This window comes from Drosophila kikkawai, chromosome 3R (assembly GCF_030179895.1).
Source record: "Drosophila kikkawai strain 14028-0561.14 chromosome 3R, DkikHiC1v2, whole genome shotgun sequence".
Lineage (NCBI taxonomy): Eukaryota > Metazoa > Arthropoda > Insecta > Diptera > Drosophilidae > Drosophila > Drosophila kikkawai.
The window spans coordinates 21,119,070-21,135,881 of NC_091731.1; the positions used below are offsets into that span (position 1 = coordinate 21,119,070).

General features: G+C 43.8%; 1 protein-coding gene across 2 annotated transcripts; it reads left to right on the plus strand.

Moving 5' to 3' along the window:
- pHCl-2 (pH-sensitive chloride channel 2) lies at positions 1-7,457 on the plus strand. Of its 2 annotated transcripts, none has more exons than XM_070287359.1 (2): positions 1-78; positions 3,927-7,457. In XM_070287359.1, exon 2 carries the CDS (start codon positions 3,944-3,946, stop codon positions 5,405-5,407), a length of 1,464 nt encoding a protein of 487 aa, XP_070143460.1. In that variant the 5' UTR covers positions 1-78; positions 3,927-3,943; the 3' UTR covers positions 5,408-7,457. The 2 variants fall into 2 exon arrangements, with proteins under 2 accessions (XP_070143460.1, XP_017038321.1); XM_017182832.2 differs by lacking the exon at positions 1-78 and adding an exon at positions 2,635-2,915.
- Positions 7,458-16,812: the final 9,355 nt, after the last annotated feature.

Sequence of the window (16,812 nt, forward strand, 5' to 3'; positions counted from 1 at the left end):
ACCTTCGCCAGGTGAAGGAGGAAGGAAGCCTTACCGACGCTCAAATACCCGGTGCAGATTGGTTGCAATAAAACAAAGGTGAGATAAGGTGATACCTGAAAGTGAGTGTGAAGGTAAGGTTCTAAGAAAAGCATGAAATACGAAGAACTGATTAAGCCTTTTGTGTTTTCTTTGAAAAAAAAGAACAATAATTTAATTAATGAAATTCTTTCAAAATTGTAATAAAAATTAAACAATAAACAAATCCTTAAAAAATGAAACAATACACTACATTTGTATGTCTATGTATCCATAATATTTCTACTCTTATATCCCTCGATTACATCCCATAATTAGAGAGCACTCCTTGGGCTTAATCTTCGGCGCTCCGCAGAACAACGCTCGATTGCCGTTTAAAGGATTATAATTTTTGCATTCGCCCGAAAAACTAAAAACTTCAGACGCAAACTTTGCAGACAGTTTTTGTGCCATTTAAACTCCCTTTTCGTTCACGGGTTCACGGGGAAAAGGGCTCCAACTCCGACTCCGACTCCCGGCTCTAGATTCGTTTAGTTTTTATTTCGACGAACGGCATTTGAATTCAAATGTGCTCTTAAATCGGCTTAGTTTTGCGAACAGCTTTTATGTTCCAGGCGGCTTAAATTAATGCGCCGGCAGGGCTCCCAACTCCTGTACAAAACAAAGAGCATTGGCACTCAAAAAATGGAAATGAAATATGAAAGCTGCTGGCAGCGAGGATGCAGCGAAAGGTGATTAAATAGTTGAATGGATTTTCCGCACTTATATGGCCTGCTCGGCGAGGGTAGCAGTAGTAGCGAGTGATTTTAATTGATTTCAAGTTGGCCAGCTACTGTGTCTGTTAGCCTCCTACTCCGGCTCTATCTAATCAACGCTACTTTCACGCCCACTTGCAGTTAAAATCACTGCAAAGTGTTGTGAAAATGCGATTGTAAACATTTTTAATATGCCTTGTTAGTGCGGGAGATTGCGGCACTGACGAATCACGGCATACCCTTTAGCAGTTTTTATGATGGGTATAAATTTGTCAGGGGGAAAAGCATATAACAATTGTTACAGTATATCAGTGAGTTAAGAGTGGGCTTCAAGCTAAGCTATACACCATGATATCTGCCATAAATTCGTCTAAATAAATTGTATTGAAGGGTGATTACATACTTGGTATAGTAATGATAATTCAAAGGTTGCCTTAAGGAGTTTTATTTTATACTTGTTACTTTTGAAAAGACTTAAATAATTATAAAAGGAATTTAATTACTCTATACACTATTTTAATACCATTTCCAGTTAAAGTACCTCCAGATGGATCACTTAATATTATAAATCAAACTTTCAGCTGTTAGATAAACGTACAAACACTTGATATAGCCATACATTTGTCAGCCAAAGAGTCCAATCTGCTGCGATTTCGCAGCTATCTGCGATGTTGTGGGCCGCCTGCTGCACGTGCCACGTGCCTCCAGTCCTCCAAGTGCATTAATGAGGGAGTGGTGTGTGTGTGTATGTATATATCGGAGATGGTTTTGGGGGGATAAGACTAGGTGTGGATGCCACAACAGTCGCAGCCATGCGTAATGCACTCCGACGTAGTTTTGTTTTGTGCGTCGTCTGTGCTGCTGTGCAGTCATAAATTTTTATGGCTATCCATGAACAAAACAGCGGGAGGCGTTCTTGTTCTGGGTAAAACAGGGCGGGCAGCTCATCGCTTCGAACGCTTGATTAAAGTGCTGATGAGCAGGGGTCTCTATAGAGAGATATGTTGGGGGAACTCCAGGGGTTGGAGTCGGTTTGGAGTTGTTCAAAATCATTAGACTTCTCACGCACTTTACGGAAAACAGATGACAGTAATGGGAATGCGGAATAAATGGTCCCAAAAAACAAAGCAATATTATCATAACAACTGAACTTACTTTATTGGGGGTTATTTCTCAGAGATCAAGTATAATAAAATATATTAAAATATGTTATATACTACCCCTTCTTTCAATCATAATTCAAAATTCAACAAAAAAAAAAGGGGGCCAATACCTTCTGCTTCTGTTGTTAAGAGCTCTTTTTGGGGCTGACTCTCTCCAGACTGAAGTACTCATCGACATCCGTTGGCTAATCAAATCTGGCCAGGTTGCTGCAGAAATATTTGTGCCAAAAATAAACCGACAGCCAAACGCTACTGACAAGGGGTCATCATCAATTATGCGATCGCCAGCGCTAACTTCAAGTGCGACAGCGAATATCTTTCGCTGCTAGTATGTATGAGAATATAAATAAAGACCGCCGACTGGCGTTTCGTTGGCCACTAAATCAAAAAGCCGGGACATGAGCAAACATTTCGTCGTACTCCGGCCACTCCGGCACTCTCTCTCACCGGCGGCAGTGATAACCGCAATTAACGGCATTACAGGGCAGGTGAGGGAGAAGCCCCCAGCACTTACAGGCGATTTTGGCCAAGTGCGATAAGGGGCCAAGAGCCACCGAACAATAATTGCCCGAACAAGCTGTCATGAGTGGCGAGGAATTAAAAGCTGCTCGCAATTAAAATAAATAAGTTAGTAATAGATATTACGTAGAACGAAGCGGAGCCGAACCCGAGCCCGTCCGAGGTCCGACATCCGATATTCTTGGATGTCCGCGAACTTGCAACCCGTCCGCCATTTAGTCAAGTAGTTGATCGGGAAAAGGCCAAGCGAATGGCCGTGAAATCGCAGCGCGCGAAACTAAGGAACATAAAAATTAAAAAGAAAATCGTCGGGAAAATACCAACTAAGCGAGACTCGTGATTCGGTGCAAAAATATGACGCATTGGAGAATGGATATATTCAGATATTTAACACTTTTCGGCATTTTGGGATTAAGAACTTCGTTTGGGATTGATCTAAGCGATCTTCAGTTGAAACTGGGTATGTCCTGTGGCAGGGATAATTTGTCCTTGAAGGCATAAAATTCAAGTTTTGACTTTAAACGCAAAAGAAAATCTATGGAAAATGTTCTTTACTATAGTTCTTCTAAGGAAATAGGACATTGAAAAATCATTTTATTTTTTTATGAAAAGTTCTGGAAGAATATAATAAATAATGAGAATTCTTAGAAAATAATTATATTTTTTTTAAATTATTTATTAATTTTCTTTATTATATTAAAGAGACAAAATGTAAGCAACAAATTTAGCTCTAGTTAGTAATTTCACTTGCTTGTAATTGGTTTGAGAAACTTCCTTAATTTAGCTTGAAATTTTATTGAGATTTGGCATCAAATTTTATGTAAATTTGTAATGTAATTCTTTATCTTAAATGTTTGAATTTTTATATTTAAATAATATTTAAATTTATATTTACATTCATTCAATCTTGTCAGAGTATTATTAATTTCATAGTTTATAAAGTAATATAAACTCATGCGACATTTAGAGCCTCTAGAGATATAAAATGTATTTCACAATTTATAAGACAACTTATTTTGATTTAAATTTTTTAAGGGTCACCAAATAACTATTTAAAATAATTGAACAAAAAGCTTTTTCCAATGATTTAATTACTTGAAAAAGGACATTCTTAAATGCTTTTTTTTAATATTAAGTCTCAACCTGAGGTTGCCATATCTTAATGACACAATATATATTTTTAGTCACGTCTAGATTATTGCAAATACTGCGGGAAATTATCTGCACTTAAAAAACGTATCAATCATATGGCAATAGCTTGGCGGTTTAAAATTTATTCCCCCTACTAAATATATTCTGATTTCACAACTTTTTCAAATCCTTTCAAGAACTAAGAGTATTAATATCGAGGATATACCTGCAGTCTTAAATATGTGTTTAGATTTTGAATAAAAGTTACATACTTTTAAAAAATGTGTAATATTTTTTAATTTATTCTATTTCCATAATTTATTTTTAAATTTTTCTAAAGGTACCAATGGATCCGTTATGCTGGCACCCAGAAACAACTCCAACGCCTACGACTTAACTCTAAATCTTACGCAGACTGTGAGCAGTGGTTGTCCCTCGCTGATGAGCGCCGAATCCTTGCCGCAAATGGAGTTCGTGATGCGGCTGACGGACAGCTGTCGCTACGACAGGATGGTGCCGCCTCTGAACTTCGACGAGAATGGCGAGCCCGTGGCCATACCCATATATGCCCGATTTTATATCTATGTTTTGAAGAACCTGGACTCCAGTGACCTGCAGTTCAATGTGCAGGGCTTGTTGCAGCTGCGCTACAAGGATCCACGCCTGGCCTACTCCGAGTACATGCCCCACCGGCGACAGCCCATCATGGGCGAGCAGGGCCTGAAGCAGCTGATCTGGGTGCCACACATCTTCCTGACCAACGAGCAGACGTCCAGTGTTCTGGGAACCAGTGCCAAGGATGAGCTGACCACCATCTATCCGGATGGCACGATCCTGGTTTCCACACGACTGCAGGCCACCCTGTACTGCTGGATGAACTTCCAGAAGTTTCCCTTCGACGAGCAGAAATGCACCACCATCCTGGAGAGCTGGATGTACAACACCTCGGTGGTGGAGCTGCACTGGGAGACCACCAACCCAGTGAGCTTTGACACGCAGCTTCAGCTGACGGAGTATAACCTGATCGGATCGCTGTACAACGAGTCCATTCGCGTGTCCAACGGCACTGTGATGACCCATGGAGCTCTTCAAGGCAACTATAGCACCATTAGCTTCAGTGTGCTGCTGACCCGGGAGGTGGGATACTACGTCATCGATTACTTCCTGCCCTCCGTTATGATAGTGACCATCTCGTGGGTGACTTTTTGGCTGCAGGCGGACCAGACACCGGCCCGCACCACCCTTGGCTGCACCACCCTGCTGTCCTTCATCACCCTCTCGCTTTCGCAGGAGAACAACCTGTCCAAGGTCAGTTATGTGACCATGTCCGAGGTGTGGTTCCTGGTCTGCACCATCTTCATCTTTGGCAGCCTGGTGGAGTTCGCCTTCGTAAACACAATCTGGCGGCGGAACAACGATCTGCAGCTGAAGAAGCGCACAACCAAGTACATCGTCAAGTCCACCTTCGTGCCGCACCTGAAGAAGCACCGGCGGCATGGCTACAAGCGAACCGATAGCACCATGAGCACCACCAGTATGGACAGGTCCTGCAGTCCCAACAACACGGTCATCACCATCGAGACACCCATCATAATCGGTGGCAGTCTCAGCCGCGAGGACTCGGCCATCAGTCTGGATGAGAACGAGAGCTCGGGAGGATCATCGTCGGGTGACTCGACAAAGGAGAAGCCCCCGCAGACCTTTGCCACCATGACCCCCAAGGAGGTGTCCCTGTGGATTGACCGGAAGGCACGCTTTGTCTTCCCGCTGGCCTTCATCCTGTTCAATGCTTTATTTTGGACCTTGGTCTACTGCCTGTAATATGGGATGTATTATGGACGGGAGAGACGAAAGAGGAGTGATACTGTGATCCTGGAGCATCCTCACCTCATTACGATATAGAGATCTAGTCTTAGTGCAGCAGGGGTGCACAAGCTTGGCGCGCTGTCCCTTCTCTTTGCTATAAATATTCTATCTTTCCCAAGAAAGTAGTATTTCTGTCTGTTATGACTCGGTGCTCCCAGGTTGGGCATCCCTGCTTCAGTCCCCCACAGCCTCGACAGGTGATAGAGCTTCCTTCGGCCGGGCCGTACGTGTTATGTAGTCTGTATTTGTTTCTAATAAATTATATGTTTTGATACGCCGGGCAGCTTTTCCTCAAACACCTCCCTCGCGATTCCAGTTAAGCCCCACGCACGTACGGAGCTGATAAATGTGCTCCTATTAGAACCGGACGGGGCCATAAAAAAAAATCCAAAGCGAAGCGGCAACAAGTTGGCGATGATGGGGCAGTCAGGAGCAGACAGCCAGCGCGATATTTGTATCAATGAAAAAATCATAATGCCAGCACGCCTCGCCTCGCCACGCCGCCACTTGATTTTTAATTAATTGCCCATGATGGGACTGTTGAAAAGTGGCGATGGAGGAGGCTGCTCTCTCTAGCTCTAGATCCTCTGACTCCTCGCGGGTGGAGAGCTACCCCAGGTCTTGATAAATTAACGGCACATGCAACAAGTAAATTGATTTTAAATTGCCTTATAAATGAACTCCAATTCGCTGTGCAATAAACAATGTGAAAACTCGGGTCGGATCGGATAGGATCGGTACGATTTGGCCCCGGCTAGAAGCCAAATAATTTCGCCTCGGTGAGAATGGGAATTAATTTGCAAGGTCCATAACTTAGATCGATCCGAGGCCGCATTACTATGCAAAGCCAATATCTGGCCATCAATCTGTTCCCTCGAACTGGAAATCGAACTCGTTTTAACAGCCCGCCCCGAGGTGTACATAATGAGATGTAATCTGTCAAAATTAAGTGTATCGCCGGACTCCGTCCAGTAACAACAGTTCACCCTTTTCGAGGAGGAGGCGATGCTGGCCAGTTTGAAAATTCGTTCGTTCGTTCGTTCGTTCGGCCCGGCAGAAACTTTTCGAGGCTCAAGAACAAGTTTATTGAACTCCCAGTTGCTTCCAGAGCGAGGGCCGTTCGTGGCGTTCCTGCCACCGGATGTTCCCATGTCAGGCGGTAAGCCCCGCCATATGATAGATGCCCCGAACAGCTGTCCGTTGTGGACTTATCAAGCGGCTCCCGTGTTTTTTCTGTTTTCGAGGCGCTAAAAAACCGAAGCCAAAAAAGCAAACCAAATTCCAGGGCTCAACTCCCTCAACAGCACTTTTCTTTATCGATTGAGAGCAGGTCAGAGCAGAGCTGAGCAGAGTTCATTTACACGCCGCTGCCTATATTTGTTTAGCTTAACTTCCGATTCCCCAGACTATATACTAGTAGGGAGAATCAGAGAGACCGCGGGAACGGCCAGCCCTCTTCGCAAATGAGCTGCATAATAAGCGAGGGCCTCTCCTTTTGCACATGAGAATAACAGACATTTTCATTTATTATTATGTGGTCCGGTCCGGCCTTATAATTTGCAGTCACACGTCTCCGCATCTCTGAACCATGAAAAGCCACCGACTCCGGCTCCAGCTCCACTCCAACTTCTCCCTCAACTCCTCCTCTAACCGCAAGCTTGGAAAAACTATATATAAATGGGTAAATTAATAAACAACTGAACAGAACAAAAGAACCAACACGAAACTCGGAGTTATTGTAATGCGTTGCCTAGACTTTGAACTCGGCTTTTGCCCATCTACGCGACGGGGTACTTGAGCTACGAGGGTCGGGGAGGTGATAACACCAGTTTGTAGACAGGAATACAAATGGTTATTAAAATTATCTAGAATAAATATTGGCAATACTATCAATAAGGGTAAATATTGTTATTATTTTCGGAAGAAGTTATTCCTAGAAGGAAGTTGAATAAATATTTGTAGGTGAAAAGTGGTTATGATTAGGATAAGATTTGGGGTAATGATAAGTAGCAGTAATATTACCAAACTAAATATTATTAAAGCCTTTTTAAATGCTTTAGGTTAGGGGATCAAAAATATTCTTTTCTATTTCGTAAGCTAAATTTTGATTATAAAAGGTTATCTTATAAAATCGTTCTAAATATTTTCCTAGATTGTTTTTCCTTAATTTTATAGTACTAAAAATTTAAGAAACCCACTTTTTCAATTTTCTTATATACTTTTCATTTGATATATAAGAATCACTCTGCTATTTTACTTCTTTTTCGAAAGAAATATTAATTCTAACTAGATTCTCTACTAAAATCAACTAAATGTTTTCCTAGATTTTTATTCCCTTAATTTTATAGTACTAAAAATATAAAAAATCCATTTTTTAAACGTTCACTGCACCTTATAAATACATTACCTTAAAAACAGTGTTTATTTTTAAAACAATCCACCTTAAGTGGGATCATAGCTACTTTCACCGAAGACAAATGTGCACCCTCCTTGCTTACAAATAAACGACAAATATACCATTTATCTTGCAATCTAGAGATCTTTCAGAACTACTTAGTTTCGGAGAGCATTTTGTAGTCGGGGGCCGCAGTTCCGATGCCAACCCTCATGTAAATACTCATTGCATTAGTCGCTTTATTTTTAGATGGTGGGAAAAATTCTATTTCGAGCGCTCAACGCGACTCAGATCTCCTATCTGAACAGAACTCAGAAACTGAGAAACCGAGAAACAAGGGGAGCAGTCACCATCATTGTTGTTAGTTTTGGTTAGCCAATTTCTGTGCCGTGTTTGAGGCCTGTCTTTCGGCCGTCTGGTTGGGGCCTGGGCCTGGGCTTGGGTTTGGTGTGGCTCCATTTCCAGTCCAGTCACGCTCGGTGGGCGCCGGTTCAGAAGTCAAGTACGAGCCGTGGCCGAGGCGTGCGAATGAGCCCAGGGAGCAGCTTGGACATGGGCTCCATCCAATCGATTTTATGACTAATAGATGCCTTAAATAACTGGCCAATACCGGCTAATTTGGCCAAAGCCGTGTGCAAATTTAATGCACATCATGGCATAGGCACAGGCCCACGGACAGTACTGGGCATTAGCATAAGCGCTCGCCCCGGCGGATTAAGTTGCCAGCCGGTAGCCGGCAGCCGGGCAAACCGCATGGCTAATGAGAATGCTCGGCAGTGCAGCTTCGTGTCCAGTTTCCAGCCTCCAGACTCCAGACCTGGTCCAGCTCCAAGACTGGCATTAGGTATTTACATGCTGCATGCCACAACCTATTAACAAATTGCAAACAAAACCGGCGACCGCACAGTAGTCGCCCATACCGGGGATCGACTGCATCTGGAGGACTGCAGCTTGGAGGATCCAGGGATCGGGAAGCGGGCATTCCAGAAGTGGGCGTGCATTCTAAATTATGGTGCTAATAAGGAGCTGCCTTGGCGGCTAATTTAATGGAATGCAAACGCGGTGCGTTGATGTCCGGGCGATGCGTGGTCCGAGATTCCAGCATGGCGCTGCCTTGACCCCTTGCCGGACTCTGACGATGGCGCCGGGCGATTAGGTGCATGCAACCTGTAGACTAGCTCTTGGATCACCGGTGGCGCCTATAATACATACACCAGCACACCGCCAGAGAGATTTGAATCATTCACTTGGCTTAGGCCTTGATTTGCCTCGGGCCCAAAGCGTTTTGCACGTTTTTCCAATGAAGCTGCCGCCGCCGATCGGAGCGCCCCGTCCTGCGGTCATAATTAATGGAAATTGCAAGGCCACTTGGAAAAATTAAAAGTGAGGAAAAGGTAATCAACGTGAGAGATTTTTTAGGATTTTTTAATCCAAAGATTTGCAAATGAAGCCTTTGAATTAGTATTTTGAATTCATATTTTCTTATTTCCAGTGTGGCTTAAAAAATATAGTTCACTAAAATGCAGCTTGATTGTTTTTACTTTCTTAGATTTTCACCTAGAAACTAGACTAGACTAGAAGACTCAAAGGAACAATGATAAATATAAATTACCAGAGAGGGTTTTCAGAAAAAGTGAGCTAGGGACTTTTTTTATTTACCGTGACCTATCATTTCTAGGAATAGAAACCTTATCTTCAGATTATATCTTTAAAAATTCACCCAAAAAAATATTAAAATGAGTCAGGGAATTATTTCTACTTGATATGATACACATTTCCATATCCTTTTTTGACAAGATGATGGCCAACCCAGTTGAGTATTTCTTGCCATGTAAATCCAACAACTGGTTATGGGTAGACCACGCCCCGCCCCCGAGCTACTACGATCCATCGATCGCTCGCCTGGCCATTTCTTTTGGCAAATACCTTTTGCAGGTAGCCATATGACGACTCCGCGCCTCCGCTGGGCTATTCAGACATGAGCCAGAGGGCGGCGGTTATTAATTAGTATCTGCTTATCGCCGGCGCACTCGACTCGAACATTTGTCATAGATATGTGTACCAAAACAAAGGTATCTGCGGCCACTCGTGTCCACATGTACTCCGTGTGTACTCCATATGGCGGGGGAGTGGTCCCCGATGACGACGACTTTAGCGTGGCCCGATCTTATCGGAATGTTTTGCTGGCCGTGTGACACTATCTTAACTGGAAGCGAGTCGGCCGAGTTGTGGGTTAGCTTGGCCCAGGGCTCATCCGCAATTTATGGCCCACTAGGAGGGACTTTCTTGAACAACCCGAAAAATCGGATTCTAATTTTAGGTCGTGTCATGCCCGAAGCAGCAGCCCACAAATTGATCCGGCTGGGCTTTAATTAAACACGATATCGATAGTGCAAGTGCAGTCGGTTTCGTGGCGCCACCAAAGTTGCGGCAGGGCCCCGTTTAAGCCGCATTGTCAAATGGTAATCAAGTACGGCATCAACCTGTCGCGGTTATCGCGCCAAGTGCGCTAAGCAGCCACCGAAAATGTCGCAGAGACAAACAAGCATGACTGGCACTGTCTCTGGGGTGTAAATCATGTACAGCTTCTGGAAGATTTACTCATAAACTAATTCTAGATCTAATGTTTCCCCAAATCTTACTAAAACTATAAATTACTTTGATACTTATTTAAAAATTCTTTTTCTAAAGCCTAGAAATATGAACTACAAATCTTGAGCAAGCATTTACTTCCTTAAAGAAATGTAAATATTCCTTATTCAGGGCTCTTGAAAGAAGTTCTATTTAATTTGCAACTCATTTGTGAATGATTCAGGGCCTCGGGCAGGCCTGATGGAGCTTCTGCTTGGGCTTTGTGGCTGCTTTTGGAGCGGTTCGCTTGCCGCAAACGAGGCGGGCGCAAAGCAAACTTCTGCAGCATGCAACTCTTGGCGACTTGGCCATTACTTCCACCAAAGATGCTCAGCATCGTCACACACACACACACGCGCCCCACAAAAGTTAAGTACGCGGGCCAAAAAGCAACATGGAAAAAAATTAGTTAAAAGATAAACATGGCACGCCAGAAGCGAGCGCAGACAAAGCCAAAGTCAAAGCCAAAGAGCAGGGCCAAGGGCACCTTGGAGGGAGGAGAGAAGATGAACCTAACATTTTGGTAGGAGGAACACTCCTCTCCTCCTGGTCTGTCGTGCTGCTCTTGGCTTTGTCTTGATTATGTGGGTACGGCAGCCACCAAAAATAAGATACTCGCGGCATTCTGCTGGCCCGACTGCATATACATTCTAGGCAACTTTGTTGCCGCATCTTGTTAGCCAAACTCCGCAATGAAGCTGCAAGAAGCATCTCGAGCTGCACAATGGCTGGGCTGGCTGCCTGGCTGCCTAGATGGCCAAAATAATTGCTTAAAAGGCGCATTTTAAATATGGCAAAATAACAAAGCGAACGCACATTTCTAAAGATGCATGGCCGCAGCTAATTAAATACAAACACGTGCCCACATAACTCAAACCCCAAAGCTTAATCTACACAGGAAAATGGGAAATAGCAGGTGGACTTGGTCATTAAATATTAATTAAAAATTTGACCTAACTTTGGGCTTGAAAATAATGCTAGAAATACCAATAAAAGACGATATAAACTAATTTTAAGTAATGCTTAAGTAGCTGGACCTTTTATACATTTTATTTTTAAATATTCCAACTCAAATTTATTATTTATATTAATTTCTTGGTCCTCACATTTTCCCCTTGTGTAGTAATACTATTTCTTACATCATAAAAGCATTTCGGCGGGCCAAGGGAGTGTCTTCTTTTGGCACAAAGACGGAGCTTTGTCTGCAGGTCGCAGAACAAGCTGAAATTGCCCTGTGTCGCTGTGCCGTTTTTAATTAAATTCATAAATCAGCATGAGAGCGTGTGGCAATGTCGGAGCCGAGTTCAGTGGAATATATACGCACGCCAAGTCAAAAACAACTATAGTTTGGCACAAAAAAAAATATAATCCGAATTGTCCAAGGACCACTTTGCAGATTGTCAACCAGCCATCAGAGTCTCGTTCGTAATTCGTCATTTGCCATTGACTTTGGCCAGATGCTCCTCGAGCGGAAGCTCTTGAAATGCGAGAGGACGCGCTCATAATTTGTCTTAATTGAATGCCCAGCGGGGTCGGGGTATATATACTAGATATAGACGGCAAGTCGGAACCCTCCAGATGAATGTCAATAGCAGCAAAATATTTGCCTTTCATTGTTCATGCAAATGCAAATGCAAACCCAGACTCAGACGCAGACAAGAGCAATGTCTGCCTGCCTGCCTGCCCGCCTTGCGAAGACGCCAGCGCCGTCAACTTTTCACTTCATAATGGAAAGTTGCGAAAATATTTTGATTAGTTTGTGTCTTCATCCCGCGATCCAGTCGGACTCTGGCACTGGTAGCGGCAGCTAAAATAATTAGTCTGTCGAGAGCATTGTTTGTTTGCACTGGGGCCGAATCGAAACTTTTTTGTCTGCCAGGCTCGCACTTTTCGGTTTCTGTTTGAATTTCGGAGCAGTAATATTTGGGCCCGGCATTTAAATGTATCTCAGGCGGATCTCATTTGATTTACCCAGACAACGGCGCTGCGGCGCTACCCAGTCCCACTCCGACTCTCAGCCAGCAGCCCATGAATATATATACACTCGTAAATGGCCAAAAACTTTGTCAAACCAAAGGAAAACACACACCCAACGAGACCATGGAGACGCATTAGGAGCATGGAGCGAGGAGCGTGGAGCATGGAGCGAGGAGCGTGGAGCATGGAGCATGGCGCTTGGAGCACGTGGCATGTGGCACGTGGTACGTGGTACATTCTCGATTTCTCTGCGATGTTGTTAATGGCAACAGTTGTCAAGGCTAGCAGGGAGGAAGGGGAAAAAAAAACGAAACACCGGGATTCCAGCAGATATATGTGGGCATAAATAAAACCCGACCCGAAAAAAAATACATATAATGAATTTATCAAATGAAACGAAGCGCTGGCAGGGGACTTGGCACCTTATCTCTCACCCTGTAAGACGTCTCTGGGAGCATTTCAAGCAAATCAAGCGAATTAAGTGGTGCTCATGTGGATGTCTATATCTGCCAAGTGTTTGTGCACACTGAGCGAAAATTGTACTGAAGAGGTGAGAGTAAAGTATTCTTAAGGTGAGCAATTAGAATCTTTCTGAGGGACACAAGCTTCCGAAGCAGTTAGATATTTATTTAAAAAAAAACAAGAAAGGAATCTAACTTCGGCAAGCCAAAGTTGTTATATTTTTCTCTTATCTTCTTGTGCTTTTTATTAAATATTTTAAATTAAACATTTCTCCAAGTGCTTTTGTGTAGAGCCTCGTGCGTTCTGGCATTTCTTTTGCTGCATTCACAGGCTGCATTTCAACTCGAGCGGAAGTCAAGTGCCGCCAAGTGGGTGGCTTGGAACACTGCAAAGCCGTGTGCCTGATGCCTGATGTGATGTTACGCGATGTGATGTGATGACTGGTGGCAAGAGTTTCAATTGAGCCGGAGAACTGCGTAATGAGGCGACAGTGCCTGGGCTCTGTGCTAAATAATTTCGTTAGAGCAGCGGCACAAAAGGCGAAACGAAACTGGAGCAGGCCCAGGCCCCGAGTCATTAATGATGCTCGCACCGAATTAAGTGGAACGCCGCCTTGTAATCACTACAAAGCTGTAAAATTAATCATGCGACCCGCTGCCTCACTGCCACACTTCAGCCCTCTAACATTTGTTTAATGGAGCCCGGTCGAGGGGACATTTATTTCAGCAAAAATTCAGTGAAATTGAAATGCTAGACTTGCTGCTGCGAGGCGTGCCACTTGTCTCCAAAGTTCAGCTCGAGTGATGAACTTCAAAGGGAGCATCTTTTGGCAAGATACCCGAAACTGGCATTCCCTGCCAAATGGCATATTAAGCACCTGAAAGGTGGGCTTTAAGAAGGGGTTATCAAAGGATTATCTACGGTCAGGCCACTTGAAGTAATTAGTTAGCAAAATAAAGTGAATTAAAATATTTAATGTCATATAACAGCATTTAAAGATCATTTTTAACAGGAATCTTAAGTATCTTAAGAAATTATATTCTGTAAAAAGTATCTAATGGAATAGCTAATATCCTTTCCGCCTGAAAAACATGCCAGACTCTTAGGCACATGACTTGCGAAAAGGCCAACGCGAAACTGTCGCTTTTGCGGCAAAGTTTGTCTTACACTTGTCTGCCATTCAGTGCAAGTTGTCGCGAAACTTTTTCAATAAGCCTGCACTTTTATCTTTTGGCCCGTGTTTGTTTGCGGCTGCAAAGTTTGCTGTCTTTTAGACGGACAGGAAGGGAAACCTGAGAACCTGGAACCAAGTACCCAGAACCCAGAACCCAGAACCCAGAACCTAGAACCTTTTAAGTTAATAACGCAATTTTATGGCCAGCTGACTCGTTGGGGCGTGGACATGTCGCCTCTGTCATTGGCCAGGGCTAAATGCAGCCATAAATACCGCGGGCCATCAATCAGTCAGTCCATCAATCAGCCAACTAACACCCGCTTAGGCGAGTGACAAGAATTCGATGTCGAATTGTTTATGGCTTATGGCAACTGTGTCAATGGCCGGCAAGCAGTTTATCAATCACGCTTCGCTCCGATCGGTGCGATGCCCTGCCAATTGAATTCAATTTCAATTTCGCAACAGATTGCAATCGAAGCCATAAAAGAGCACTTGCATCATGACGACGACAACAGGAGTTGCTGCGGTGCATCAACATGGGCAACATGCAGCAGCAGCAGCAGCAACAGCAACATCCACACGTAACTGCAATTTGGTTGCTCGCCCCAGGGGCGCAATATTAATGAGTGGCAGCATGCAAAGCAAACCTCAGACCTCAGACCTCAGACTTGGCCCAAGTGCAAGACCAATATAATACCCCCAGCAGTACCTGGCCAAGACATGGGAGCCCGTTTTGGCCAACTCGTTTGCAGCTCGTACGTAGCACGGAAGCTGTTGGTGCTTCGCTTGCTGCTGCTGCTGCTGCTGCTGTTGCAGCTCCTAATGACTGCTATTACATTTATCGTCCCGGCCATTACAATAAAATAAGCAAGAATTTAGCAATTATCCAATTTGAAAGTAACAACAAATCAGCGTGCAAACGTGCCACAAATGACAACACAAACTCAGACCTCTGACTGCCATTGGTAAGGTGCTGCAATAGTGCTGCCAATTTTTACACAAATCGATTCTTTTTAAAAGGAAAGAAAAGACTTCTCTTGGGGATGTAATACAATTATATTAATATAAAATTTTTAATAAATAATGCTAATCAAGCAAAGACTTAAATTCTTTTATATCTTAGGAGAGATTTTTATTCATTAAACCCTTTTCCTTTTTTTTTTTAAATATTGTTTACCTCTCTTATAAATGCAGGTTGCACTGGCACTGCCTACATTGCCTCATTGCCACCCCAGGTGGCCGAGATATGGTTATTGGCCACGCCAGGGATGACTATATATACACACACAAAAGGCATATCAAATGGTGTTACGTGTGTGTGCTGATACCGGGAGCCATGGCGGTACTATTGCATCCTTTGGAGCATTTCAATTTCCACACTCCTGACACTTATCACGAATTGCGTGCATAGTTTTTGCTCCTGGCTCGGCTCTGGCGCATCGGGTTGATGAAACGAATTCTTGCCGCTGTTTGCTTTGAGCCTTTGAGTGGGGCTTTCGCCATATCCTGGCCATATTCCAGGCGTATCCTGTTGACGGCCGTCCTGCCTTTGTGACGGAACACAAAGCACGCCGCCACCTCTGGTTACCTCTCCCTCTCTCTGTTGAACCAATATTTCATTATGATTGCCCCAACACTTAAAGCCACATCAATGCCCCTGCAGTTGGCCAGGACATGGACATCCTTTGTCTCCCACTCGCCGAGTGGCTCAAAACTCAATTTATTTGCTTTAGTCGAGGACAGGGACAACACTTTGAGGGCTTACAACGGCTGCAGGGACGAGCAACAATTAATTAAGCTTTTGTGTTGATTTAATGTTTATTTCTCGCTGAAAAAGGTGATAAAAGTGTAAAGTGTACATTTGAGCAGAGCGAAAATAGCAGCTGAGAGCTGAAAAATACAAAGTATTAAAGTAAAGCCAAACTACAATGGCCAAGACGTGACTCTGAGTGAAGATGTGCCCTTCTTCCTAAACGACGGCCAATCAAAGCTCATATATGATAACCCCACTGCAGCTCAAGATGCAACGAATATGATTCCATATAATGTGACAACATTTATGGCAACTCCGGCTTGTAATGCTTCCCCTTCCCCAGGCTGACCCTTAAAATGTTGCGGCTCTGGGTGAAGCGTCAGCAAAGCCATAAAAACTCGCTTTTAGCCAAAGAGCCTCATAAAATACGAAAATATTTTGCCAGCCACTGCTGCTGGTGCCTGGCCACTTGCCAATATGTTAGAGGGGGCAAGTACATCCATCTATATACGAAAGTATAAAATATATAGTCCCTGCCAAAATATTGTCATAAACACCGCCGAGGAAGGCGCTCGCTCTTTAAACGGCGATAAAACGCTTAAGCGCATCACATAATTTATGGCGACTGATAAAGCCCAGCTGGCCACATATAAATCAAGATTTTCGCACACGAATTTATGAATGAAGAACATGCCAGGTTGTGCCCCATTAATTGGTGCCTTCCCCTCACCAGGCCTTTGAGAGCATCCATCGATCGTTGAATGTGATTTCCAATTAACCAGTTGACAGTTGCAATCGCCTATCGTGGATCGGCCATCGACCATCGGGCCATCGGGCCATCGTCCAACGACCATCGTCCACCGCCAATTGGCTATCATGGCTGGTCAAAAACAACTCAATCAAACTCCGCCGCAGCAGCAAATGTCATTCATTAAACCCCAAAGAGAACAAGCCCAAGGCACAACCAG

Bases quoted from the DNA above. Each gene is read 5' to 3' on its own strand.
- pHCl-2 (XM_017182832.2), top strand. From the start codon at position 2,810: ATGACGCATTGGAGAATGGATATATTCAGATATTTAACACTTTTCGGC. The intron at 2,916-3,926 runs GTATGTCCTGTG...ATTTTTCTAAAG, and splicing joins CGATCTTCAGTTGAAACTGG to GTACCAATGGATCCGTTATG.